Source organism: Pyxicephalus adspersus, chromosome 1, assembly GCF_032062135.1.
Source record: "Pyxicephalus adspersus chromosome 1, UCB_Pads_2.0, whole genome shotgun sequence".
NCBI lineage: Eukaryota > Metazoa > Chordata > Amphibia > Anura > Pyxicephalidae > Pyxicephalus > Pyxicephalus adspersus.
Window position 1 is genome coordinate 120,875,982 of NC_092858.1, and position 27,884 is coordinate 120,903,865.

Genomic DNA, 27,884 nt, shown 5'->3' on the forward strand with positions numbered 1-27,884 from the left:
TTACAGGTCTACAATTTAAAAAAAAAAAAATTCATGAAAAACAGTGTACCGCTTTTGGTACAGAAATCTAGACATCAGTGTAACGCCCAGGTGGTTAAACAAGTAAATTTGTGCTATAAAACAGAATTTGTATATGTAAACTTACTTATGAGTTGTTGGATTTTGCTCTTTTGGGTTCCTGCAAGCAGTTGTGTGCAGCTTCTGCCTCTGCTGAATGCTTCTCTTAAATGACTCTAGTCCTGTGGCACGAGAGCGCGCCTTGTTTTTCATTTCTGGGTTGTGCACCCGGGAGCACATTGGATGCAGGTCTCCTTTAAGCAGGAGATTCATTTGACTCTCCCGCTAATGGCTCAGTTCCCGGCCAACCCAGAAGTGCAACCCTCGACTTCCGTAGTCACGAGAAGGAGAGGGAATTCCTCTGCCCAACCGACGTAGACAACCTAAATAGATCCTGCAGATCGGACAGCGGGTGGTCGTCCCCTCAGAGATCCTGATTTCATTACAGGATCCTGAGGTTTACAGAAAGGAGTAAGGAGTATTCAGGGCTTAATTAGCTGGATTTTACATAAAAGGGGAGCCATTTGTGTATTAAATATTTTAAATGTCATGCATGCATATGCATGTAATTATTTATTAGAATCCTGCTACTCATTAATAATGTTCATTTTAAGATCTCTTGAGTGTGAATTTAACACCTATGATTCCAACATATTAATACATCACATTGGTATGTAACATGACAGTATTCGAGACAAAAAAAAATGTAAGTTATAAAAAAAAGAATTGAAATTTGTCATCTCATTTAACTCTGGGAAGTGCATTGCTTTTAAGTTCTAAATCCATCTGCTTTCTTTTTGTGTTACAAGTTTACCTGTGTCACCTCCCCTGACCAGATCACAACCTAAAAAGTTTACTCCACTTGGAAGATTGAACCTTGTATCTCCCGGTTTGTAAATCCACCTACATTCCTTACATCTGCCAGGCCTAATTTTTCCTTTTTGTTCTTTTTTTTTATTTTTATTTTTATAAGGGTTCAGAATGACTTTTCACCAGTTTGTCTTTATCAATGTAGCTCTTCCATATGTGATTGAGGGTGAATTTCCAATACATTTACTAATGTTTGGATCTTTTAGCAGTATCTGCCAATATTGTCTATACACCTGAACTTTATCATGATCTTATGTATACTTGGTAATAATTCTTGTAATAGAAGGCTCTTGTTTTTTCTTTTTTTTCCAAAAATCATGTTCCCTCTGTCTATTCCTGTCACTTTTTGATAAGGTCGTTTTAATAACCTATGACTGTAACCTCTCAATATTAATCTATTTCTTAATTTTTTTGGACTGTAGTTGAAATTCTTCAGTATCGACTTGGGTTTCAATGGGTGGGTGGGTTTCAATGCTTGAAACACTGAAATTCATGGTGAACTTAAGGTTAAATGTATTGTGCTGTAACTTATCCATGAACTCATGCAACAGTTTTTCGTTCCCTAAACAGATAACGAGTACATCGCCAATATACCTTCGCCATAACATTATATGGCGAAGGTATATTTCGAGGGCCTCGTCGCCAAAAATCTCTCTCCCACCCCGCCAGATACAGGTTTGCATAGGTTGAGGCACATTTCGTCCCAATCGATACTCCCTGTACCTGGAGGTATAGCTTTTGGTCAAACACAAACATGTTTCTCGTTAAGTTCTATCTTAATAGGTCAATATTAAATTCATTCTGTTTCCAGGTGTTTATGTCCTGTTCATCTAAAAAAAAGTTTAATGACTTCTAAACCTCTCTCCTAGGGAATACAGAGATATAGACTTTCTACATATATGGCTACAACTATTGCATTTGAAGGGATTTTATTATCTTCTATTAGTTTTAAGATGTCCAAAGTATCCTTAAAATATGAAGGTAAACTATGTACATGATCTCTTAAGTAGTTATCAATTAACTCACTGGCCTTTTCGGATATGCAGCCTATTCCAGACTCTATGGGGGTCTGCCTGGAGGGTCTTTTGCATTTTTGTGGATCTTGGGGAGACTGTAAAAAGTTGGAAGTTTTGGAGAATGTATATTTAGGAAGTCATAAACTTTCTGATTAATATTATTCAATTGCCATTAAAATAATTACATAATATTCATTGTAATATTGTTTCATCTGAATTTATTTTATATTGTTTAGTCTACATTATCACCACATTCCTCCCTTTATCCGCTGACTTGATTACTATAATATGATTTTCTTTTAATCCCTTTATAGCTTTTCTTTGATGTTTATTCAAATTATCCATCTTTTCTTTATTATCCATTTGTTCTATTTCTAAAGTCACTGCTTTTAAGAAGGCCCAAAGGTTTGAATTTCTCTGTAAGTTTGGAAAGGTCTTTGAACGTAAAAGTCCCAAATAATTTTCTAACTTCTTATCTGGATTTTGAGTGGATGTCAATGTTTCCTCCCCAAATTCACATTACATATCTGCAACACTCATTTTCTTCTAGGAGTTGATATAATAATTGAAGTGCTCTAAAATCATTAATCTCAAAATTCTCAAATATCTTGTTATCTTTATATGTAGACTCACTTTGTTTCGTTTTCATATATTCTACTTTTTTTAAAAAAACTCTTGTAGTGACATTATGTACACACCTTAAAAGTCCCTTCTCCAAGGAAAAATTATTTTTGATCCTAATAATATATTAACAGGGATGTGGTGTGATGTATAGGAATTTTCTTTCCCCTCTCCCAAATGTAGACCCCAAAAAGTAAAATTTGTTTTGGCAAGTTAAGAAAAAAAGATTGTTTTAAATGATATATGTTGTATTGATTTTTATAATGAGATTTGATTGTTTTTAAAGATAAATCATTGTTTTATTTATATTGTATTTTTTTTTATACTTACAGATATCAGTCTTCCAAAATCTGCAACAATATGTTATACAGCAGCATTATTAAAAGCAAGAGCAGTGTCTGATAGGTTGGTATTCTTTGCTTTGCTAGAAATGGCAATCAGGTTAGAAGTTTATAAATTCTTTTGGGAATGAGTCTGGTGATGGGTCTGCTTTAAAGATTGTATAGCCTGATTTAGATTTGTATTATTAAATGGTTGGGAGTAATTCACCTGTATTGCACTATGTCTGTCATTTGTTTATAAAAAAAGAAAGTTCAAAAAATCTGAATCTCAGTATCAAACTCGTTATAAAGTTGTATATTTGCTACATACTACTGACTAAGGTTCAGACAGACGGTTTTTGACTGTGGGATCTCTGGTGTTTACCACTGTCAATCGGTCCTCTACCTGCAAAATTCCTTATTGAGACTCTTCAATCTGCTTTCATAGACATTTACCAACTTCAGCAATCACACTGTTGAAGTTCCCCGATACATTTAAGCATAGTGGTAACAAATGCTTGTCTGATCTTAGTCTAATTGTCCAGTAATGCCAATAAATCTATATGAAAATTATTACAGCAATTTAAACAAAACTAGCTTTGGAGTAAAAACTCTGACTGAATTCTGCATTGCACCACGCAGCATGGAGCAAAAGAGCAGATGAGTGCATGTTTTTGGAATTATTTGGGGATTATTTTGACATGGAAAATTTCATCACTATGGCATCATCTGATTGTAAAAATCAGGAGTGGGTTCGATGGGCAGAGTTTATGTTGTAATGATGCCATATGATGAAAGTTTTGCAGGTGTTAGTCACAAGTGTCCCCTACTTGCACCTATAATTTTGTTTACCTGCACTTCTCTGTTCTAGAGAAATTATGGTTCAAGGTAGGGAAGCGGACAGATGTGTAACAGGGCAGGGAGTTTTGATGGGCAGAGTTTTTTTTTGTTCTAATGATGCCATTCTAATTAAATTTTAGTGGGGTATGTATACATGTGTCCTTCACTTGCATATACATTTTCAGTTTCCTACACCTCCCCATTTCAGAGAAATTGGGGTTCAAAGAACAGAAGCAGAAAGGGTAGCATAGTATTACAGTTATCGTTTTGTGTATAAATTTAAGGGCACCACCCCACATCTCCTCCTAGATGCACTTTCTTATGCAACAGCATCCCAAATGATCAATGTTTACTTCCCAAATGATTCAAATTTTTAAACTTCTTACCTCTACATCTTAAAATTCTTTAAAGAAACTTTGCGTACTTTCTACCCTAGCTATGAGGATCCCCTGTGTACCCTGAAAGTTTTAAGTCATTACAACTGTTTAGGAAATACTAAGGTTTGATCACAGTGAGTTGTTAGGCTGCAGAATATAATAAATAATAGTCTTTACACATTCGGCTAATCACACTGCTGCTGCTGATGTCATTGTACACCACGCTCAGGTAAATACATTTCACAGTTTTTAATTTTTTTTGTAAAATATGGGCAGTAATGAGTGGGGGACACTGGCCGTCCTGCCCCCATCGTGCTATCACATGCACGATGCTCTTAAAGCATCACCACATCTTAACATTATATAAAAAGTAACTTTCCCCTTTTATATAATATAAAAATGTGTTTTTCTTTTTTCATTTTTGTGGGAGGACCCCTCCCCTTCTGTCTTTACTGCCATGGTGGTAAAATCTAAAGGGTAAATCCACAGCCTCCTGGGATATTTCTGTCACAGATCTCTGGTGGCTGTGGGCTGCTCGTTCTGTACATGCCCGACACGGGGAATGTATCATCAGGGGCTTTCCTATATTGTAAAAAAAAGTAGTACTCAATCTCATGCATGCCCAGTAAATGGCACAGTTTTTGTACTGCTAATGTGTACTAAATCACATCACACTATTATACTACTACAAGGGATTACACTCCTAAAACATGGAACACTAGGAAGTTGGATCAAAATACACAGCACTGAACAGTTTGGACATAATTAAAAGAAATTTAAAAATTGGACATACTAACAAGCCAGGCATTAGAAAGTTAGAACAAAGTAAAAGGGGGTAGGTTGAACACTGACACAATAAGAGGTCACTTTATACCTATGACATAAACAACTAGCAGCACTAAATTTTCTGTGTCTTGCCCTGCCCACTTTTTTTTACCACCCAGCTACAGCTTCCCACCACATATCTGATGGGGGGAACAATGGTTTTGGTTATGGTTTTTCCTATGTCAGACCATGGTTAACTTGGTCAAAATGCTTAAACATGATCTGAAAGATGCTAACTTTAACTTTTTTATCTAATTTTTGATCGCATGGACTAGATACAGCATATCTGGCTTTGAAGTTTTATCTGTAATGGGTTGTTGTAAGCCTTTTGTTTTGTGTATGATATTAAGGTTCAGGTGTCCCACTTTCTAATTAGGGCTAACTCAACTAAGGCCGTAAACTCTTTGTTAACTTCAGGTACTTCTAATAGGCCAGCATTTGTCATCTGTTTTACAGGGTTTGTAAGGCATGCTGGTAGTAGGAGGTGTTATACCCAGGGCAAGCCTACAGTGTTTGTTTGCCAGTGTCCATTTCTATTTTAGAAGGCAGTATATCCTGAAAGCTTCATATTTTCCATGCCCTTTAGTTTACACATAGATTATGGCCCTGAAATCATATGTTCATGCTTGTTTTACTTTATTTTCACCTTGTGATTTTAACAGTAATACACTTCCTACCTATGACCAATTCTCACTTTGCTGTATCAAGAAACAGGACAGGACTACAGAACCCCTCCCCTTCTCCATAACATAAGGGATCAGTGTTGTGTAGTTCATAGATAACAAGGAACAATGTAACTTTCCTAATTCAGAGGTTTTCATGGCTCCATGTGAAGTAAAAGGAAGACTGACTTTTTGGTCTTGTTTGTAGGTTTTCACCCGAAACTGCTTCCAGAAGAGGACTCAGCACTGCAGAAATGAGTGCTGTAGAAGCTATTCATCGTGCTGTAGAATTTAACCCACATGTACCAAAGGTAAGGAAAGATAATAAACATTTACATGGATTTAAATGTAAACAAAATAAAAAACATTACCTTTTATTTCTAAGCCATCTAATCTTTCTTCCATGCACTCACTTATTTGTTTTCTACCCCCTTTCTTTCCTCTTCTTTATGTGTCTCTCTTGTTTGACTTGGGTTTAGGTGAGGCTTCTGTGGTAGGCCAGCTCTAACTGTGTACCCATTTTTGGTCTGAAGAAAACTATGCAAGCATTTATATATATTATATAATATATATATATACAGGGCTGTGGAGTCTGAGTCGAGGAGTCAGAGACAATTTTGGGTACCTGGAGTCGGAGTCAATAAAAATGTGCCCATTCCGACCCCTGATAAATTTAAATTATAATTAAAAAATACAGAAACATCTATTTCGCTGTTTGTATTAAGGACTTATGGTGAATCCGTGCAGCCAGGGCCCAGGGATTTACCATTTGACCTCAAACATTATCAGCCCTCCTGGCTGTATCAACTGGCTACAATAGACATCTATATATTTTCTGCTTCCTCCTGAAAAATACACCTTTTGGGAGAGCAGCCAAAAAGCTACTTGATGAGGTTCTTATTACCTTAATCTAAACCCCTATCCATGATATTCAAAATGTAAGATCACGTATATCAATATCACTATCCGATCGAATCCACTAAGACTTGAACATATCTAATCGCATGCAGCTTGAATACTGCTTCTACTACTCCCTTACCTAGACCGCAGTTCAACTGAATAAATGAGGAATTGTGTGACCACCACATGTGATCTTTTTGTTTTCAACAATATATTGTATGGTGTTTAGGAAAATTATATCTAGGAAAAATATCCAAACCCTGTGACAGTAACAGGCAATTGGATATATGGTGGAAAAAATTACTTTGTACCACTGTTATATGTATTAACTACAAAATACACACTTGACTTTTTGCACACAAACTCTGAGCCTTAAACCTCTTTCTTTCCTCTATATCTACACAATACATTCTAAAGTAACTGTTGCAGCCAGGGCCCCTAAAACAAATGCCATGTTGAAAAGACGTGCAGAAGAGGGAGCCATTTTGGATCAAACAACATGCTGGGGAAGCACCTTTATGATGGTAAAGTGTTTGCTTGAACTAAAAGACTTTCTTGAAGAACTGGACAATGAAAATGTTTTATTAACTGAAAGCCAGTGGACACAAGTAAAAGCACTGGAAAATCTACTTTCTAACCCCTTTACTGTCATCAAGAGTTTGCAATCTGAAGATTTAACACCTGGTAAATTCTTCTTGAAATGGTAGAGCTTGATATATTGCATGAACAAAAGTGGTGGGTTAATGGCTGATGGCATTGTATCTTCAATGAAGAAAAGAGAGAATCTCGTACTGGATAATCAAATCTTGTTAGCTGCTATTTATATTGATCCAATGAGCAGAAATCTTGTTAAGAGATGACTTGACTAATACTGCAAAAAAGGCCCTCTATGCTGTAGCAGTTCACATGAAGGGATTACTACCTGAAACACCACCACTGGATGAAGCTATAAGCACTAGTAACTCAGGATCAGCCTCTTCAAATGAAAATTTAGACTTTGATTCCTACTTGGACAAAATGGAACTTTAAAAAGTAAAGCATATGCGTGAAAAAATAAACGACCAGAGTTTTTTAAGGAATTAAAAGAAGTATGATCGCTCATTGAAAATGACTGTAGAAGAAGCAATCCTTGTTTATCCCGAGAATATTACTGATGTGGCTAGAGCCGGAACAGCAATGCCACCCATCCAAGTCAGTGTTGAAAGACTTTTTTCAGCTCTAAAAATAATCAAGTTAGATTTAAGAGCTTCTGTGAAAGAGGATCTGGCAGAAGCCATTCTGTTTCTTAGAACAACACTGCATTGAGTTAGTTTTGGATTGCATTTAACAGCTGTTCCACTCTACAACTATATTCCAAGTTTAATATATAAACTGTTTTAGGTTTTCCATCTTTTGTTTTTGTTCATGTAGTTAAGCTTTGTTTTTGTTTTAAAACTACCAAAGGATGTGGTTCATATTCTTAAACTAGTAAAGTTCCTGTTCCTGAATTTTTTGCATGCTATGCTACTACTTTATAGCCAATTGACAAAAACAATAAATAAAACCTTAGTATTTTAATATTTTTGTCTTTTGTTTAAACAGTAGATGTATACAGTTTAATACAGTAGAGCGTCAGCTTCCTAGGCAGTAGTTCTGTGGTTAAATGGCGTGTATGTTGCCTTCCTTCATTCAACGTGGAAAATACATTAGCATATTATTGGGTTTCTTATTTTATCTTCACACTTTTGCATTCAAACTTCACACACAAAAAATTTAGACTCCCTTAATTATTCTTAAATCAATAAATTTATTATAAAATAAATATAACAAAATATTTTTACCATGTTTTTCTCAAAAAAAAAAAAAAAAAAAATAAATTAAAAATGTGTAATAGTTAATTAAATGATTTATTAATCATTAATGCTTTCTCCTCCTAGGTATTTAGGCAAAAAGCTAAACATTTTTTTATAATATTTGAGCAATCCTGCTCGCTTATTGTTAAAAATACACTATTGATGCTTTCTAATAAGCACCCAAATTAATTAGCCTGTTTCTTTTTACTTCTTCTTTCTATTTAGAGAACATGTTCTCAACAGGATTAAGAAATAGAGAGTATAGTAGTAAAAGAGTTAGTGTCCCTTACTTTCAACCAAGCTCTTTACCTGTCTAGTTTTATGAAAGAAGACATTATCCATAATTAGGATGGCATGCTGAACACTCTTTTCTCTAAAAACATTCAAAACCTCATAAAAAAAAATTGAGGAATGCTTCTTGATTAAATGCTTGTGCTTGTGACTTGAAAGTGTAGAATCCCATTTTTATTCCTCACACAACAAATTGAATATTTTCTGGAACACACTCCAGCCACAACATGGCCCGCCCTTTGCCCAATAGCAGATCTTTCCTTTTTGGTTCTCATTGAGATGTTAAAACCTACTTCATCAAGAAAGTAGATGTTTTATGCATCTTCCTTAGCAATGAGATCAAGGATTTTGTTAGCATAGCTAAGCCTTTCTTGAAGAGAATGGGAATCATTGCGCCTTGCAGGAATTAAAGAAGTACTTTTTAATGACCATTGGAATTTATCAATGCATCTATCTATTGTTGAAATAGATACATTATTCCAAATTTGGCAAATAATTGATTCCTCATTTCCCTGAGGATTATTTTGCAATCTTCGGACAATAACTTGTGTAACTCCTCCTTTTGGGCTTCATGCAACTTTGAATTTCTCAGACCTCCTCTTGGTAATTTTTCCACTCTACCGGAAGATTCATAGGTCCCAATAATTTTGGTTATGGTTGTACGATCACAACCCAAAACTATTGCTATCTGGGAGGCATCACTTCCATTCAGATAACTGTCTACCACCCTTTGACTTTTGCATTACTTAATTCTCTGGTAAGGGTAAGTGCAATACTAAATATAAAGCTAATAACTGTGAAGATAAAAAGATGAATAAAATTGTTATCTTAAAACATAGTATAAATCCCTGAAATGAAGAAATTTAATTTTAAAATTATAAAAAGTAGTAATAATTGACAAATCATCAATTTATTTTCATATTTTTTGCTTGTTGTTTCTTGAGAAAAACTTTTATGGTAAAAATATTATGGTATATTTAATTTTATAATACATTTATTGATTTATGAATAAATGTTCCTCCCCTTTGATTGAAAACTATCAGTGGTCAGGAGCCGGTAATTTTAGTGGTCCGCTGAACCAAAAAGGTTGGCGACCGCTGCTTTAAACTGTTTGTTTATCCACTAATAATTTTTAAGTCATGAAGGTCAATTGTAACACCACCTCTGCTGTCATTTTCTCTTGACATATTTTAAGGACAAAAGAGGAAAAAATATATAAAAATTAAATTTTACATGTAATCGTAATATAACATATTTGTTTAAGAAAAAGTTGAAAAAATAATGAATAAATATACAGTACCCATATTAGAGCATCTTATACTTTAAAGTTGGCTCAAAGCAATTTAAATGCAAAACCAGCATACAGGACAATTAGAAAATAGAGGGAAGTTGATATGGCCAAATAAATTCCCAATGGCCTTTGATCTTCAATCCAATTATACTAAGAAAGCAAAGAAACATAAATTTAAAAATAACAGACACACCAAAAATTCCACCACCCAGGGACAGCTCCCATATTTAAACTGCATGGGCATATTACATCTTTCAAAGATGAAGACACAGCTTAATCTTCTAATTCTGACTGTAGGAGTGGAAATAGTGGATGGAGATCTAGGAATGACAATATCACTACATCCAGAGGATTTTTTTAGTCTTTTCCCGATTACAGTTAGGCCTATAAATATATGGACAGAGAGAACTTTTTTTCTAATTTTTATTCTGTACATTACCGCAAATAATTCTAAATGAAACAACTCAGATGCAGTTGAACTGCAGACTTTCAGCTTTAATTCAATGGATTGAACAAAAAAAAATGTACAAAAATGTGAGGAACTAAAGCCTCTTTTTACACAATCACTTCATTTCAGGGGCTCAAAAGTAATTGGACAATCGAGCCAAAGGCTATTTCATGGGCTGGTGTGGGCAGTTCCTTTGTTACGTCATTATCAATTAGGCAGATAAAAGGCCTGGAGTTGATTTGAGGGGGTGTGCTTGTATGTGGAAGAAACGAGCTATCCTTAATCTGCAAAAACAGAAAAAACCCATCCAAGAAATTGCTACAATATTAGGAGTGGCAAACTCTACAGTTTGGTACATCATGAGAAAGAAACAAAGCACTGGTGAAATCAACATCGCCAAAAGACCTGGACGTCCACGGAAGACACCAGTGGTGGATGATAGCAGAATCATTTCCATGGTAAATAGAAACCTATTAACAACAGCCAACCAAGTGAACAACGCTCTCCAGGAAGTAGGCGTATCGATATCCAAGTCTACTATAAAGAGAAGTCTGCATGAAAGTAAATACAGAGGGTGCACTGCAAGGTGCAAGCCACTCATAAGCCTCAAGAATAGAAAGGCTTGATAGAACTTTGCTCAAAAACATCTAAAAAAGCCAGCACAGTTCTGGAAAAACATTCTTTGGACAGATGAAAACAAGATCAACCTTTACCAGAATGATGGCAAGAAAAAAGTATGGAGAAGGCGTGGGACAGCTCATGATCTGAATCATACACACATCATCTGTAAAACATGGCGGAAGCAGTGTAATAGCTTGGGCATGCATGGCTGCCAGTGGCACTGGGACACTAGTGTTTATCCATGATGTGACACAGGACAGAAGCAGCCGAATGAATTCTGAGGTGTTCAGAGACATACTGTCTGCTCAAATCCAGCTAAATGCAGTCACATTGATTGGGAGGCGTTTCATAATACAGAGGGACAATGACCCAAAATATACAGCCAAAGCAACCCAGGAGTTTATTAAAGCAAAGAAGTGGAATATTCTGGAATGGCCAAGTCAATCACTTGATCTGAACCCAATTGAGCATTCTTTTCACTTGTTGAAGACTAAACTTCGGACAGAAAGGCCCATGAACAAACGGCAACTGAAAGCCCTTGCAGTAAAGGCCTGGCAGAGCATTAAAAAGGAGGAAACCCTGCATCTGGTGATGTCCATGAGTTCAAGACTACAGGCTGTCATTGCCAGCAAAGAGTTTTCAACCAAGTATTGGAAATGAACATTTTATTTTCAGCTTTTAAATTTGATCAATTACTTTTGAGCCCCTGAAATGAAGTGATTTGTTTAAAAAAAGTTTTAGTTCCCTACTTACATCTTTATGCAATCTTTTTGTTCAACCCACTGAATTAAAGCTGAAAGTCTGCAGTTCAACTGCATCTGAGTTGTTTCATTTAAAATTAATTGTGATAATGTATAGAACCAAAATTAGAAAAAGAATGTCTCTGTCCAAATATTTGTGGACCTAACTATATATCTGTGTGTCATGTATACACATAACCTAATTTACTGGGCAATTTGGGCATGCAAATTCCTAAGCACTAAATAGATGCATAAAATACCAATTAACTATTCTTACACACTCAGGTGATATCAATACTGTACTGACACAGCCAGAAACAAGTCCCCAGAGACCAAATCATTGCAGTATTAGCACAGCTGGAAACTGGTCCCTAGAGACGGTGTTACTGTACTGCAGGGCAGAAAAAACATGTCGCTATAGAAACAGTCAGTGTCCTACTGACAGCCAGAAACATGTTCCCAGAGACACAATCTGTTCTATACGAACACATATCACGAAAGACATTGTCAGTACTGTTCTGGTATATTCCACAGAGATAGTCAGAACTTTTCTAGCACAGCTAGAATCATGTCCAAGAAACAGTACCAAACTGACATAGCCAGTACTAACACAACATAAATTGTAAAATTTTTACCATGAATGGTAAAGAGAAGGCATAGGCAATATTATTTATCTCTTCAATCTTTATTCTAAAAAATAAATAAGTATTTTTTTTAAAAGAAGCTACATAGAAAAGGAGGCTTTTAAAACTCTTTTGTCCAAAAAAAAAAAATACCACTCCCTGAAAAGTTTTTTAGCATCTAACAATTCATGTTATGTTAGGTCAAATTAGGAGTTTTTTATTGAAGTTCTGTATCCTTTAAATCAATAATTTTGTACTACTCACGGACAATAATACATTAAAAAACAATTAACTTTATTCAAAATTGAATAAAAAACACATATTCCTTTGATCTCCAACAATAGTTATTTTTTTTTTTAATAATATGCTTCTATTAAATATTTTAATACCATGAAGTGCTTTAAAGGCCCTTTAAACACAGAATACAAAGAATGCTGTATGTCCAGAAAGTTGGTTAAATAAAGATTTGTTTGATACCTAGGAAGAGCGGAGTCTGCGGAGGTGACCTGTATCAGTAATCCCTCCCTCTACACACTCGGCTCCACCCTCCAGCAATATAGCATGCAATTAGTGATATATGCATGCTGGTGGCAGTTTCCACAGGTTAAGTGAATATTGATTAAAATGTTTCCTTTGTGTTTCTTTAAGTTCTGGATCGGGAGGGGCAGAAGTAGCAGTTGCAAGCACCACAACCCCAAAGTTAGTACTGAAATTAAGGAAGGAGCAGCAGTTTAGCAGGAATTGGGGGTTAGCCTCATCTGGCCTTTGCAGCGCTTGGTACCAGATTCGAATCTCAGCCAGCTCACTATCTGAGTTTGTATGTTCCTGCCATGTTTGCCTGGATTTCTTTTAGCCACTCCAATTTTCTCATACATCCCAAAAAATGCAGTTAGGTTTATTGGCTCCCCCAAATTGATCTTAGATTTGGGTAATGATACATGACTACAACAGGGATTTTAGATTGTGAGCGTATTTAAGGAACTGTTAGTGATATGACTACGAACATTTGTGTTGCACAATATGTCAGTGCTTTACAAGTACAAGGTAATAAGTTTTTGAGAGTACTAGGTCCCCCCTGCATTTGCCAAAGATGTCTTAGGCCATTGCCCTGAGTGGGGTACAAAACAGTATGTATGCTCAATGGGCCCTCATCCTTGAAAAAGTTATGGAATTATGTTTTAAGGCTGTTAAAGGTAAACTACATCAAAAGTTTAAGGTGTTTAGAATTTCTTTCAATGTGCTATTGCAGGGGGTGCCCACACGTTTTTGGCTTGCGAGCTACTTTTAAAATTACCAAGTCAAAATGATCTACCAACAATAAAAACTTGGACTTAATAACTCCTGTGCACTGTAGAGTTTATTTTTAAAGATAGGCTCCGCGATCCACTCGCGTTACCTTTGCGATCAACCCATAGAACATGATACACCTGTTGGGCACCCCTGTTCTATTGCTTTCTTTAATTCTCTAAAGATTTTTTGCCGTTTCCTATAAAAATGAGTCAGAACACTTAATTGAATATTAAAGGGTTAGTGTCCCTGTTGAGTTTTATTATACTTTTGTACTTTCCTGTGTCAGTGACACCTATTTTTCTTTTCTCCTATCCTGTTGCAGAAGGATAGAGAATAATTGGACAGCAGTTAGGTTTTACTGGGTCACTACTTCAAGCCAGTGACAAGCCTTTGTGCAGTCTGTTAATTTGCTGTTTAAAGGCGATCTATATTTATTTTTCACACTGGCTTGAGTTGGTATAAAAACAAGATTTACAAAGCTTTTAGGAAGCTTCAGGTTGTGCCCCTAGGGTACATTAGTCTACCCATTTCAAGTCACAAGATTTTTCTGTGGGGTGAAAAACCCTAAAAAGGTCCCTTTCACAAGCTGCTATGAGGCTGCTTCAAAAGTGGTTGCATACCTGTTTTTTTTTTTTTTTTTTTTTTTTTTTTTTAGTCAAACTAAAAAAATAGTCAAACCTATTTTTTATTATTGCCTAAACAAATTGAGCATTCAAAGCTCTGCTTATCATACTGCACGTTTTGTGCAGTCTTTGCTTTTGTATAGTCCTGTTCTTCTGATTCTCAGTAAATTGTTACTCCAGGCAGTGTGAAATATATAGTCTTGCACCGATAAGTGAACCAGCATAATGTATAGAGCAGACATTGTGTTTCCCTCATCGCATACATCAAACAAATCTGCCCTTTCCATATCTGCTAAAAATAACTTCTCAGATTTCAAGACAGCAGTGACAGAAGTTTTGAAGTCTGCATCACCAGCCCAAATGCTCATCTCTGCCCAGACTTGTCATGAAATGTATATTTTTGGCATAAGCTTGGACAAGCACCCATGGCCAGGGGAAAACAGCTACTGTTTTGTAATGGCTGTCCTTAGCAAGGCTTTGTCATAGTGTTTTAAATAAAGCCCAATTGAAATGCATTTCCTGATCTTTTGTAATTAGCAAGTGCCTATAACATAGGCTACTATGAAACTAAAACTGAAGACATTGGCCATTTTTTTCCTATTTATTGCAAAGTTTGCTCCTCTGTCCTTTTTGATTTCATAATTGCTGGTACTTTCTAATTTGTATAGATTGGTTTGTATATACAGCCTGTCTAAAGCCAGTGTAAATATCATAATTTTCCCTGGTTAAAGCCTCTTGTAGTCCCTATAGCATTACTGGAAAAGAAGAAGCTGTAGAAGAAGGCAATTAGTTCTTGTAATAAAAATTCTGCTGATCGGATGAGAAAGCAGAATGACCGATATGATAGATATGATTATCATCTTCCTGCTTTTATTTGCTGCATTACCTGCCTTTAGACCTTTTTGCTTAAGTACAGACAGATTGTTAAAAATGCCAAGAGTGACTTTCCTTAAAACCACTTTTTCATTTTAACTTACGACAGCCCCTTACCACACTAATTTTACTGCTCCTAGCACAAAGGTCTCTTACATGCACAGGATTTTCCAGCTAACTGGCAACCACCAACACAGCAGATTTCAGAACTGGCATTTTTGACACAGAAAAGATAATCTTTGGTGCAGAGAAATTCATATATACTTTTTACTTTCTTCACTGGCTCAACCTAACTAACTGGTCCTGTAGTGTGTTTACATTTTGCATTGCACGTCTTAAAGCAGAGTTAAAACTAATTAGTAAAAAATGCAAATAGGCTTTTTTTTATAATTTAGAAGGCACAGACAATGTCCTTACTGGTATAAAATAAACTTACTTTTCTTATTGCAATTTTTTAATTGTGTTTATCTGTCCTTGCTCCCTTTCAGGGTCTGCCATATTCACTACCACTTTTCAGGGTTCTGGATCTTAAGCCATCTTGATTGGCCAGTCCAGTATGCTGTAACTCCTGTGCATGTACACGGGAGTCAATTTACTCCCGGCAGCCTGGGAAATGCCAAAATAACCAACATCATACACTGAGCTGTGCCTGTGCAGCTTAGTGTACAATAAAGAAAAAATTGTGAACAGGCAGGTAAACTACTTTTTTTCATTACATCACCTGTCCCTTCTGAACTATTGAACCTGCCTGCTCACGAGTGTTTGTCATTTAAGTTTAGTTCTTCTTTACCAGTCTTTGCAGCACCTTTGCAATTCTATGCGTAGACTTCTACATCATGAGTCATGAGGCCACAACACTTCCTACATGTCCCAAGTCCATTGAGCTCTAATGCAGTGGCATAGTCAGGACAGTAAAGAAATGTTTTCCTGGATGTCAATAAACAGCAGAACTCCATTTAACTGGTACAAGGTAAGTATGTCTCTGTGGAAAAGATGGATGAATTGGGTTAGGACACAGGGTAAGATGACAGAAAAGGTTTGTTCAAAAGTGCACTAATCCTAATAAAGTTAACAAAGAGTAAGGGAAGTATTAGAGATACATATAATGTCAGTATGAACTTCACCTTAATGTAGGGACTGGCTGTCTGTGCTGGATAAAGGGACGTGCACCTTCTCATTACCTAATGGAGCACCAGTATTAGGTAGCATTGCTACTTGTTTTTTTACACTCACTGCACTTTTGATCTCCACAGGCCTGCCAATGATTTGACCTTGGTCCTAGCCCTCCCTGCCAGCTTTGTCATCTTTTCTTGGAGTGCCAGGTTTCTTTGGAGGTGTAGTACTGGCAGATGTATATATAAAAATGTATGCAGTCTTCTGCTGGGCATCTAGAGTTATTTACAGCTTCCAGCAGGAAACAGCAGTCATTGACTGTTCCCATTGAATAGTAGTAGAAACCATTCATATGTCGAACATAGAACACATCATATTCACAAAAAAATGCAAAAGTATGTACTTGGTAAAGTGCAGGATCAAAGAACTGGTGTTTGTCTTCAGAACAGTTCCAATGTGCCTGGGAATGACCATGGATCCTAAATCTTAAATAAATACAAGGTCCCAACTTTGCTGCAAATTAAACATAATTTTACCATGTCATTTAGTTGCCTTATTCCAGAACGTTAGTTGACGGGAGTATTTATGGCCTGGGCTAATGTAGTATGAAATCTCTGTTATAATGAATGGAGGTTCTGGTGGTCCAGTCTGGCAAGATCAGGACCCAACAGTAAACATTTTGAAGAAAAAGCTATACGATGCAGAATTAAGACAAGTAAGTGTGTGAATTGCAAGTGTTGAAGAGAGGATATCAATGTTTAGTAAAAAAATACACTTTATTCTTGCTTAAAAGTTATGATCATGTAATAGAGCCTGGACCCAGGAGTCAGGTGCTTCCCTTTTAATACATTTTAATGTATGTTGTTAGTGTATTTTACAGGTTTCCAATAAAGACCAACTCCCAGCACAATCCTCCTAAATTTTCCACAGGAAGAAAAATCCTTCCCCTTAGAAGCAAAGCCTTGTCTTGCAGGCATATGTGCTGCAAATCACTTTCTTTGCATGATGATTTTGTATTTTCTGGACCCAGAATCAATCCCATTGACTATTCACAAAACACTAAGTCCCAATCATCATTTTGTCAGTGGCCAGGAGGGGGGGGGTAGGAGTGACAAACACAGTGTTGAGATTTGTGAGACCTTCCTTTGTGATGCTGCCAGGAGGTACAGCTAGAACTGTACAAATTAGACTAAATAAACTGATTTGTAGAATATAGTAGTATGCTTTCCTGATGAGTATTTGCTTTTGGGAAAAATAGAATGTTTCACTGCTGTTAACCAGTTAAAGTAATTGTCCCCGGAGTTGGGCTTCAACCTTTGCTTTCTAATTGATGTATGTACATCACTGGTCACCAGAACAAAATGGTAGCTTATAGATACCGGTCGTATAGAAGCAAAAGAGTAGGTTAGGAATGTTCTTCATAAAATTAAAAGTCTGATGTTTTATAGCTGCCAAAGGAAGCTTTTATGTCTATTTTGTCTAAATATCTTGAATGAATAATATGAGTAAAAGCCAAGGCAGGCTATTTCACTTTTAATGATAGGGATAACCATAGCTTTAGTAATTTGTTTTCATCTGTAATTTGCATTGGGTTTTTAACTAATGTCTGTGTTTGTTGATTTTAATAAAAACATTACAACATGCAGTAAGATACTTAATTGCTGTATGAAATTTTTGTTTGCATGAATGATCAAGGGAGGGAGCATTTTGGAATAGACAGTCTCAGACACATATAGTCTTTGTTCCCTGCCATTGAAGGGAGAAAATGAGCATCTATTTAACTTGATATGTTCAAGAGACAAAGCATTATTTTGATTGTTAAGAGATGTTAAAGAACATTTTTACTTTATTAAGAATATGTACCTATTTATAGGTAAAGCCTAAGCTTTAGGTTTAGTTTACTCTTGTCAGTGTTTATTTTGATTTGTATTCAGTTCTTGGCACTCTTTTTTTCAGGCTTATCGATATGCATTTTCATGTGTTTTGTGCTACAATGTTGGGTTCTGTAAGCCAAAAAAATTTGAGTGTGTTTAGGTTGCTATGAGAGGAGCTGCTTATGATGCACTTACATTTGTATCAAAATCAATGTATTCATGCACTTTCATTGTCATCAAAAGATCCTGTAATATCATATATATATAATATGAAAAAAAGACCTGTTCTTTTTCTTTTTTCCCGAACATATATCAGCCATGAATACATGGACTATCATAAACAAAACGATGACAAAAATGTTTAATTTGTTGACACTAGCTAAAATTAAGATTGGCTTGTGATGGAAATTTGCTTGGAAAAGTCTTAAAATATTATCTGTTAATGAAAATTTAGTTTCTTGTCTTTCCTGCCCAGTACTCTGTGCTGGCATAACTGGATAACAAATACAAGTGTTCTCTTAGATTTGTATTGCAGAGGAAGTAGGGTACCGGTTAGACCAGTTTTGTGAGTGCATCAGGTCAAAATCTACTGCCTATTATACTCCTCCTGTGATTGTTTTATTTCCTCCTTGTATATTTTCATTACATTTTCAGTAAAAACGATTGAAACATAAATCTACTTCCTATTATATTGTCTTATTGCAGAGGAAGGTTTTGGTAATGAACATAAAGGCTAAAGGATAGCTTCATATTTTTAATTGTTCAGGTGGGCTTTTAAACAGAGTATTTGGTAAAGGATGATGAGTTTGTAAAATATTTGAGTTTTTTTCCAACTGATCTGAATTCAAGTTAATTAAACCTTTTCTGTAATAGAAAATTAAAACTATCACAATACCTTTATTACCCAAATTACAAAAATTACAAAAAAAAGATATTGAAGCCATGGTACATATTCACCGCAACACATTCAGATAATTTGTAATTTAATGTCACATGATCAGGAGTACACCAACCAAGTATAGGGGTGGAAAGGAGCGGAGGGACAGAAAAGTCAAGGGGAATTACTGGAAAATAAATTTTGTGCCTGTAGGATGACATCCCTCCATTTTAAATTACCCTGTGGGAGATAGTTTTAGGGGTAAAAACTTAAAGCGAAACTAAAGTCAAAATAAAAAAAACTCTTACCATTATTCCCGTCAATCCCTCCGGAGGTTTCTTCGATTGGGCCTGCGTCATTCTTTTGCCCGGCACAGAGGAAGCGCCACCATCTTCCTCACTCTTCATTCGGATACTTTTTCCTACATCGCCCAATCTCTCACTGCGCAGGTGTGGGATCAGGTGACATAGATGAGGAAAATGATTGCCAATTTCGCTGCGCATGTGTGAGTTCGGCACTTTTTTTCTCCCAGATCGGGCATGCACAGGAGGAGCAGCCAAGAGCCTCCCGTTATGCATAATATAGGTATCCTGGTGAAGCTCTGCACTTCCATTCTGTCTTGACCACCACAGTGATCAAAACAAAAAGAGGAGGTGCTGTGCCCTTTTTTTAAAAAAATAAATACTTTTACTTTATATAAAGTAAACTTTTGCGTTTAGGTCATATTTAAGATAGTTTAGAGTTTGCAACTGAATTTACTGGATTACAATTTTGTTCTCGACCTTGGTGGCGTCCCCGTCCTTTCCTGAAAAAGCACATTGGACCTAATCAGATGATGTCACCACCTATGCAAGTCCAGGAAAACAGATGATACTTTCATGAGGAATCTGCTGTTATCCCATGCTGGGGGAAAGTGCTATAATTTAGTACATAAAATATAGGTTTAGGCAGTAAATCAGGAAAAGCAATCTGAACTATTGAACTTTGCACATACATTCTCCATCTCCCAAACTTTATTTTATGACTGTAGTGTTTGCAGCTCACATATGTCAATGGATTATGTAATAATACCTAGATTCTATATGCCTAGACAACTATTATAAGGGGGAGTAAAAAAAAATGAAACACAGCATGAGTTTTATTTGTGTTTACAACATAGTGAATAAAATATGGGTACCTGTTTTTCACATACTTCCTTTAAATTTTTTTTACAATATTTAGTTTTTTAGTTTGTAGCAGTCATTGGGCAGACAGGTATTACTATGAATGAGTTAAGCTGCGTACACACGTGCAATTTTTGCAAAGGACTACACGATGCATGAACAGTGCATCGTTCTGATCTATGGAGAGGGGAGGGGGAGAGCGACGGAGCGGCCACCTGCTGCGCGTTCTCCCCCTTCCCTTTCATTAGGATCGGTCGTCGTTCATCGTCCGTGGATCCGCCAGGACGGTCGTTCGGACGATGGACGACGCCGACTGTACACACGCCAGATTTTCGGCCGATGACGATTATCGGGCGATAAAAATCTGACGTGTGTACGCACAAGTCTATTTTTCAGCAACAACTTTTGTGCTGTCTTTCAAATACTACAAAACTTTTCTTTGCAGTTGCTACTTTTTAGTCCATAGAAATCTGTTAGACATAGGCATTAAAGCAGAATTAAACCCAGTTTATATTTACCTGTTCCATTGTGAGTGCCGCCATGTTCTTTTTTTTCTTTTCCTCGATCCCGATCTTTAGACATCTTGTCTGGTAAGGCCAGGATGACTTAATGTTTGTTCAGACCCCAGGTAGCTGGAATGTGCCAAGTATCTCTGCAACCAATGCATTTTCAGCTAAGCTATTTTGACAGTTGAAGGGAATAATAGGCCAGGTAAGAATGCTTATTGCAGAAAGCACATCTCCTGTCCTTTTTTTTCTGTAATGAAGCACTTCCTCCTCGCAATTTTTTAAGTTGGAGTTTAGTTCCACAAGGTCATTGTTAAAGTCATGAGTTATTTTCTCACAACTACAGTATTTTTTCCCCCACTGATCTGCACTAAAATGGCCAATAATGACAAAGTTTGAGAGGATGCTCTGTATGGCTAAATCCTGTTAGGAGCAGGGAAACATGCATTAATATACCTACCTCTTCTAGACGTATAGCTTTATACATGAGTTGTTTGATTGTATATGTGCATTGTTCAAATTAATTTTATACTCCAATTCTTAATCCTGTGTCCTATGTTTTTTTTTGCGAATATCAAAGTAACAATAGGGTTTCTTTGATCGTGTTATCAACTGCTTTTCTAAAAGTATACTTTGTAATTACCTTCTCCCATTTATATAGCATAAATCATAAGATTATTTTTTAATCTCAAAAAGTATCTTAACTTTCACTTATCTTAAAGCAACACTGATGAGGTTGGGTTCTGGTCAAGCAAAGCGTGTTTGCTGCATGAGTGATTCTTTCTGTTCTTGCCCCAGGCAATCAGGCTGGAGGGTGATATGTCAGCTAATCCTCTGTAATCCTCTTTGATTAACACACCAATGATGGTCTGCATGGATCCTCTGTGGGAAAATCTCTCATGTACCCAAGAATATTTCACCTTATCGGTTTAGCATGGCCTTTGTTAGGACCAAACCTAACCAACATGGCCCTATCTTGTCACGCAAATATGCAGTTTCAATTGTGAGAAACCATTGATGATGTTTTAACAGCTTTTACATGGCACAGAAAGTGGAAAATCTATTAGGTCACATTAAATACACATGAAAACAGCAATCAAAAATGTGCCTTTAAATAGAGCTATAACCTGGATATATTTGAGGCCTAAAAAAGAGTTTGTTTTTACACAGCACTTATGGGAATTAGCGATTAGTAGCTTTTAAGGTGGACAAACATGTACCAATATGATCATAAAATCATTAATTTATTAATCGTCAATTAAATAAATCAAAATAGCAAAACAAAAATCATCCATTTTTTTATCATTTTTTAATTTATTTAATGAGATCCTAATTAACTGACAGCAACCAGCTGTGGCAGAAACTTTTATTTTTGTTCTGATCAGTTGAAAAAATTTCCGCATGTTTCAGGAAAATGGTACTTCAGACTTTTTTTTTTTTTTACTTGTATTAAAAAAAAAAAAAAATACAACTGGAGACATAATAACATGGATGCCGACAATAAAAAGGAGAGAGAAACCCAGCTTTTTAGTAACCACCCAAAAACAGCCAGGTGGTTACTGAAAATTGCCAGGTGGTGCACCCAGCTAAAAGGGGCTGTGGAGAACATTGTAATAGCAAGGGAGAAGGTGACAAAAGACAGGGAAGAAAAATAACGAGCCTGTGGACATCTAGGATAATTTAATGAGTAAATGTCATCCCAGTCCTCCCATATGCGTGAGATCAGCAAATTTTTCTGTTTGAGCAAAAAGGCTCCTTGTGCGCATGCTCGGGCATGTGCAGAAGGAGCACCCAAGAGCCTCCCAGAAAGCCTGACATATTTAAAAAAAAAAAAAGTGTTGCACTTAAAAAAATAAATAAATAAAAAGGTCTACCCTTTTATAAAAAAGTAATATTTCGGATTTTAGGTATGCTTTATTCACTTGATATATCAAGTGTGTGTGTGTATATATATATATATATATATATATATATATATATATATATATAGTGATATATCATGGCTTGGATCAATAATTTTAGTTGGACATAAAGTGTAAAAATATACCGTGTGTTGCATTGTTCGATGTTTGTTTCATTAATAATGGATTACTTGTTTGATCATTTGTACCTAAATTAAAACATCCTTGTATATGGCCACTTCTAAAATATATCAAGGCTTCCTACAATGAACACTGTACATTGATTTTTGTATACTCCTTATGTACATTTTTTCACTTTACAGATATACAGCATGACCCTGATTCCTTTTTGTATAAATATATGTGAATATACAGTTTTTAGGATGTTTTCAGTTAACAGAACCTTGAAACATTTTTTTTCATGTCTATACATGTTTTTTATATTTATATATCACCTATTAAAAATGTTTTATAGTTTTTAAATTTCGGTTTTCCCTTCTTACTATATCCTAGTTACTCCTATTATTTTTGCTATTTTTTTTAACTAATCATCACCAATAAGTTGATATATAATATAGTATTACATTTCATCAGTTGCAGACAAGCTTTACTAGTGGTAATTAGTGGTTAGTTAGTAAGTTAGTGGTTACCAATAAGTAGAGTAAGTAAAGCAAGTAATGATTCTTTCCATAATCTTTTGAGTGATTCCCAGACACACTCTAAATTGGACAGTAATCTGTTTCCTTCAAAAACATAAAGCTGTTTAAAAAAAGTGTGTTGTCATTATATCTAAAAGTATTGTTTTTGTTCCAGTATTTGCTAGAAATGAAAAGCTTGATCATGCCACCAGAGCATATTTTGAAACGTGGAGACAGTGAGGCTGTGGCATATGCCTTTTTCCATCTTCAGCACTGGAAACGGATAGAGGGTGCATTGAATTTATTGCACTGCACTTGGGAGGGCAGTAAGTATATCTTGTTATTATACTGTACCGTTTGTTGCTTCTTAGCTTAGGTTCATAACCTGCCCATCTTAATTAAATTGTCAGCACTAGTGGAATGCTCTGCTGCCTGTATTAATTTCAAAGGGGCCCCTAGCACTTGTGCTATTGTTTGAAGTGGGAATACTAATTTAGTTATGTCAATGCACTATTCAGCAGAGATCAAAGAGATCATCCTCTCTATCTGCTCCAGAAGGATCTGGGTAATGAAGGTTTGTTTTTAAAATTAGACAGACATATAATCTTTTATCCTTTGTTTTTTCATGAAATTATGAATTTCATAGTTTTGTTTTTATATGGTCTTGTTTTTGCTTAAGATAAATGCTATGATATTTAGGCTATGGTTGTAGTTCAACTAACAAATAGTGTCTAGTGTGTGCACAATCCCAGTTAAAATAACTAGTTACTTGTTTTACATAGATCTGAAAACTTAGTCATAGAATAAATGTTAAATTTAAATGTATAGTGGTTTTGTACTTTTATTTGTGTTTACTTAAAAAAAAAAGTCAGTTTAATAAAATATTGCTAATCTTTTTCATTCATTTTTTGAGCTATTAGGTAGGGCTGCTATTTACTGGCTCCCATTCACCTTTTCTTTGAGAAAATGTCTGTTGTTTACAGACCTGGATAAACCATTTACACACACAAGTGGATGATTGCTCCTCTTGACTTAACCCATGTTGAAAAAGTTCACTTCCAAATTTTTTGACAAAGAGACACCCAAAACAAGCATACATTCATTTGTTGTCTGTTTAATAAACATACCATGATCTGGGCCTTTGCCATTCATTGATGTAATAAAAGTTTTTTTTTTTTTTTTTGCAAAACATCACATTTGTGTTTACAAAAATTATGAAAATTGACACATAAAACACTGATTACCCTTTAAATAGTTTAACATTTTTTTTTTGGTCTGGCACAATTTCTTGTTTTACAGTTAATGCAGAACTAAGCATCATTGTACACGCCCATCCCCTTTCTGTCACAGGGCACTGTTATCTTTTTTCCCCTTCCTAGATTTGATTTTTGGCCATCTTGATTATCCGATCCAGGATGACTTAATTCCATGCAGGTGCATTGGAGTTCAGTCGGTCCTAGCAAGCACAGGGGAAGCCAAGGTATCCTGATAACCAACTGCATGTGCACATCATTTTTGTCAGTTCCTCGGAATGATCAGGCAGGTAGGAATTCTTATTGCAGGAGGGACATCACCTATCCCTGCAATGATGTCCCTTCCTGATCCAAAATTTAGTTCCACTTTAATTGCATGATTTTATAGATGATGTCCATTACCTTTGCAATGGACGCTTTTATACTCTCCCAGAAGTTGGGAGGGTGTGGGGTCAGTGACTTTCCTGTCTGCTAAAGAAGGTTTTTTATTTGCTCCTCCTAAAGCTCTACCTAATTTACTAGCAATTGTAAATGCATACATGTTGCCAAGACAGTTTATCTTTTCGTGGCCATTAGTTATAAATATTGACTGGAACACCATAAGTCTTATGTAGGCATTCAGAGCCTGCCCGGCAACTCATCTTGGTTCTGCCTGCTTCAATCTCTTTGGAAGTTTCCCAACACCGTCTGTTCATTGAACCCTATAAGGTTACACAACCTGCACATCCCCAAGTGCTTGAAATTGGACATATGCTATTCATTTTCATCATCCTTCATGTTAAAGCTTATGTATATATCGGGATTAGTGATTAAAGACAGTTGCACAGAGGTTATCTCCACTTTCTTGGTTAAAGCTTAAGACACACACAGTGCTAAGGGTGCTTGTTTAAATCCATTAGTAGGACTCTTAACATCTATCTACACAAGCACTTAAAACTTAAACTACCAAATTTTATTGTGCCAGGCCAGCCATGTGAATACAGGTCAGAATTTAGGGCTTGGTAATACCTGAGAAGTTTTTTAGTACTTGATCTCTGCATATAAGAACTACACTGGATAATTAAACCTTAGTAGCTCAGCTAGATAGTTGTGTATATATACGCTGTGATCTTATGCTTCTTAACGTCCACCCACATTTTATAAGTGAACTAAAACCACACATTTTATTAATTGCACAGTTGTATAGTACCCCTGAACAATTAGGTTGTACACATGACTAAGAACAGAAATGTGATATATTGTAGTTCTCTATTCATTAGATGTGGTGGCTTTAGTGCCACCCCTCTTTGTTTTCTTAATCTAGCTAGCAGTACACTTTCTGCCTTAAGCTTTGTACACACTTTAGATTTCTGTCACTGAAAAAAATTTTACCTGATCATTTCCAGTGACAGAAGAGCCAAGGAGTTCTGTAAACACAACACCGTTTTGCTTTATGAAGGGGGAAGGGTGAGTGACCCACCAGAACAGATCAGTGAACAATGTCGAGGGACCGCTGCACACACACTAGACTTTTGCCCAGGTCGAATCTAGCATGTGTATATAACCTAAGGGTGGATACACTCACTGTACTGTATCTATGGAGGAGAAATGTAGCCACACTTGCACAGCAGCACCCTTTTTCCAGCCGGTTTGTCTCCCAAGGACAGAAAGGCTTAGATTACAGTATTGGTTTTTGCAAGCAGTCTTAAGCAGTTTTTCCACTTTTCTAATTATTATTAATTTATACACCACTTCAGTTTTTGTTTTTCATTTCTTTTTCAATTGTGTGCCATAAATAGTATCTATATTTTATAATATGTTCCAGATTTCTGCTACTAAAAAGCAATAAAGTATCTTAAGATCTCTGTGGAGATACTGAATGTATGCTGTATATTATAAAACAATTTTATTTCACAGGAGAGAAGGCTAGACAAGAGTGATGCATTAAACAAATACTAGCTAAACAATTCAGCAATTCACTTGTTCATACATGTGCCCAATCTGAGAAATGTATTCAGCCATTAAGGCTGCACATATACACGGTTGAGCATGTCATAAAGATACAGTTTTGATTTATTGTGAGACTGGCTGTTTATCCAGAGGAGTTTTGTTTTTTTTTTCCAGTATTCATCTTACTGTGTAATATTTTTAGGAATAATGGGACATTCATGTACATATAGAAGTAATATATATAAAGGTATATAGCCATATTTTAATTTGCTGTGAAACTACCTTTATTTGTGGATAACAAAATTATTTTTTTTTCTTTAAAAAGCATTTAGAATTCTCCCATATCCTTTAGAAAAGGGACATCTTTTTTATCCTTATCCTGGGTGTACAGAAAATGCTGACAGAGAACTCTTACCAGGTAAGTAGTATAAAAGGCTTACATGGACATATTTTTAGTTTTGTCAGAAAATAAGATCATTTACAGGTTTAGATCAAGCTACAAGGTTATGATTTCAGAGATGCATTACACTTATATGGAAAAGTCTGTAGAAATTCATGTCTAAAATTAACTTTTGGACTGTGGTAGTTTTATGGTACACACAGGCAGATGAATAGTGTTTAATTGGATTTTCAATGCTGCAAGTTTAAAAACCAGGCAGCTATAGTTTGGTTGGGCAAATCATGTGCAACGTTATAGGTCCGCGATATATGAACACTAGTTGATAATAATAATAGACATTTCAGATTTTTTTTTGGTAAGGCTGCTTTAAAACGTTTGAAGCTAGCCCCCATGCATCTATATACTTAAAGCCCGGTATATCTGTGGTCAAAGTGTTCAGTGTATACCAATAATACAATTTCACTAACCAGATCTCCTTGAATAGAAGAGAGAAGGTGGTGTGACTTTGACAGGTCACATAACCAGGTTCTCACTGTATTTTTTTACTTTCTTGTCCTTTTTTTTTTATGGGCTCTGGCAGCTTCAGAGTCCGGAAAGAGCGTAATGACAAGCAAATTTGTAATTCATGTTGATGTGCTTTAATAATGCGCATGTTTTTAAATATTTTATTTATTTTATTATACAAAAATGTTCGTGAATTAGTTCTCATTTTTTATACAGGTTTGAATATGTAAACATTGCTGTATGCAATATGCCTTGTTTCCTTTTGCTACCATGTTTCCTACTACTATTTCTGAACCCTGTGTTTATCAATAGACTTGTAAATGAAATACGCACCAGTTAATGTAGTATGTCACACAGTTGCAGAAAAGTATGAAAAATTCCTCTGTTTCTATATATAGAAATTTTCCTGTTAGGGCTCCCTGGGTAACAAGATTCCATACGGCTATATAATTGTATGTGATACAATTTTGTATCTTTGTTGTATAAATTTTTCTTGGTTTATATTGAATGCTTCACAACAGAACTTCTAGATGGTTTACTTTGTGCTTGCAAAATTCAAAATTGTTGCTGCACTTACTATAAAATGTTATTTAAAAAAAATATTTG

At 35.7% G+C, this 27,884-nt stretch overlaps 1 protein-coding gene across 5 annotated transcripts in view; it reads left to right on the forward strand.

Moving 5' to 3' along the window:
* ST7L (suppression of tumorigenicity 7 like) overlaps positions 1-27,884 on the forward strand; it is an 83,334-nt gene that overhangs the window by 33,564 nt on the left and 21,886 nt on the right. For all 5 annotated transcript variants that reach the window (XM_072425664.1, XM_072425679.1, XM_072425671.1 and 2 more), the window contains 4 exons: positions 2,897-2,969; positions 5,797-5,899; positions 23,368-23,518; positions 26,700-26,792. In XM_072425664.1, the coding sequence (XP_072281765.1) occupies positions 2,897-2,969; positions 5,797-5,899; positions 23,368-23,518; positions 26,700-26,792 (420 nt within the window). The remainder of the gene's footprint in view (positions 1-2,896; positions 2,970-5,796; positions 5,900-23,367; positions 23,519-26,699; positions 26,793-27,884) is intronic.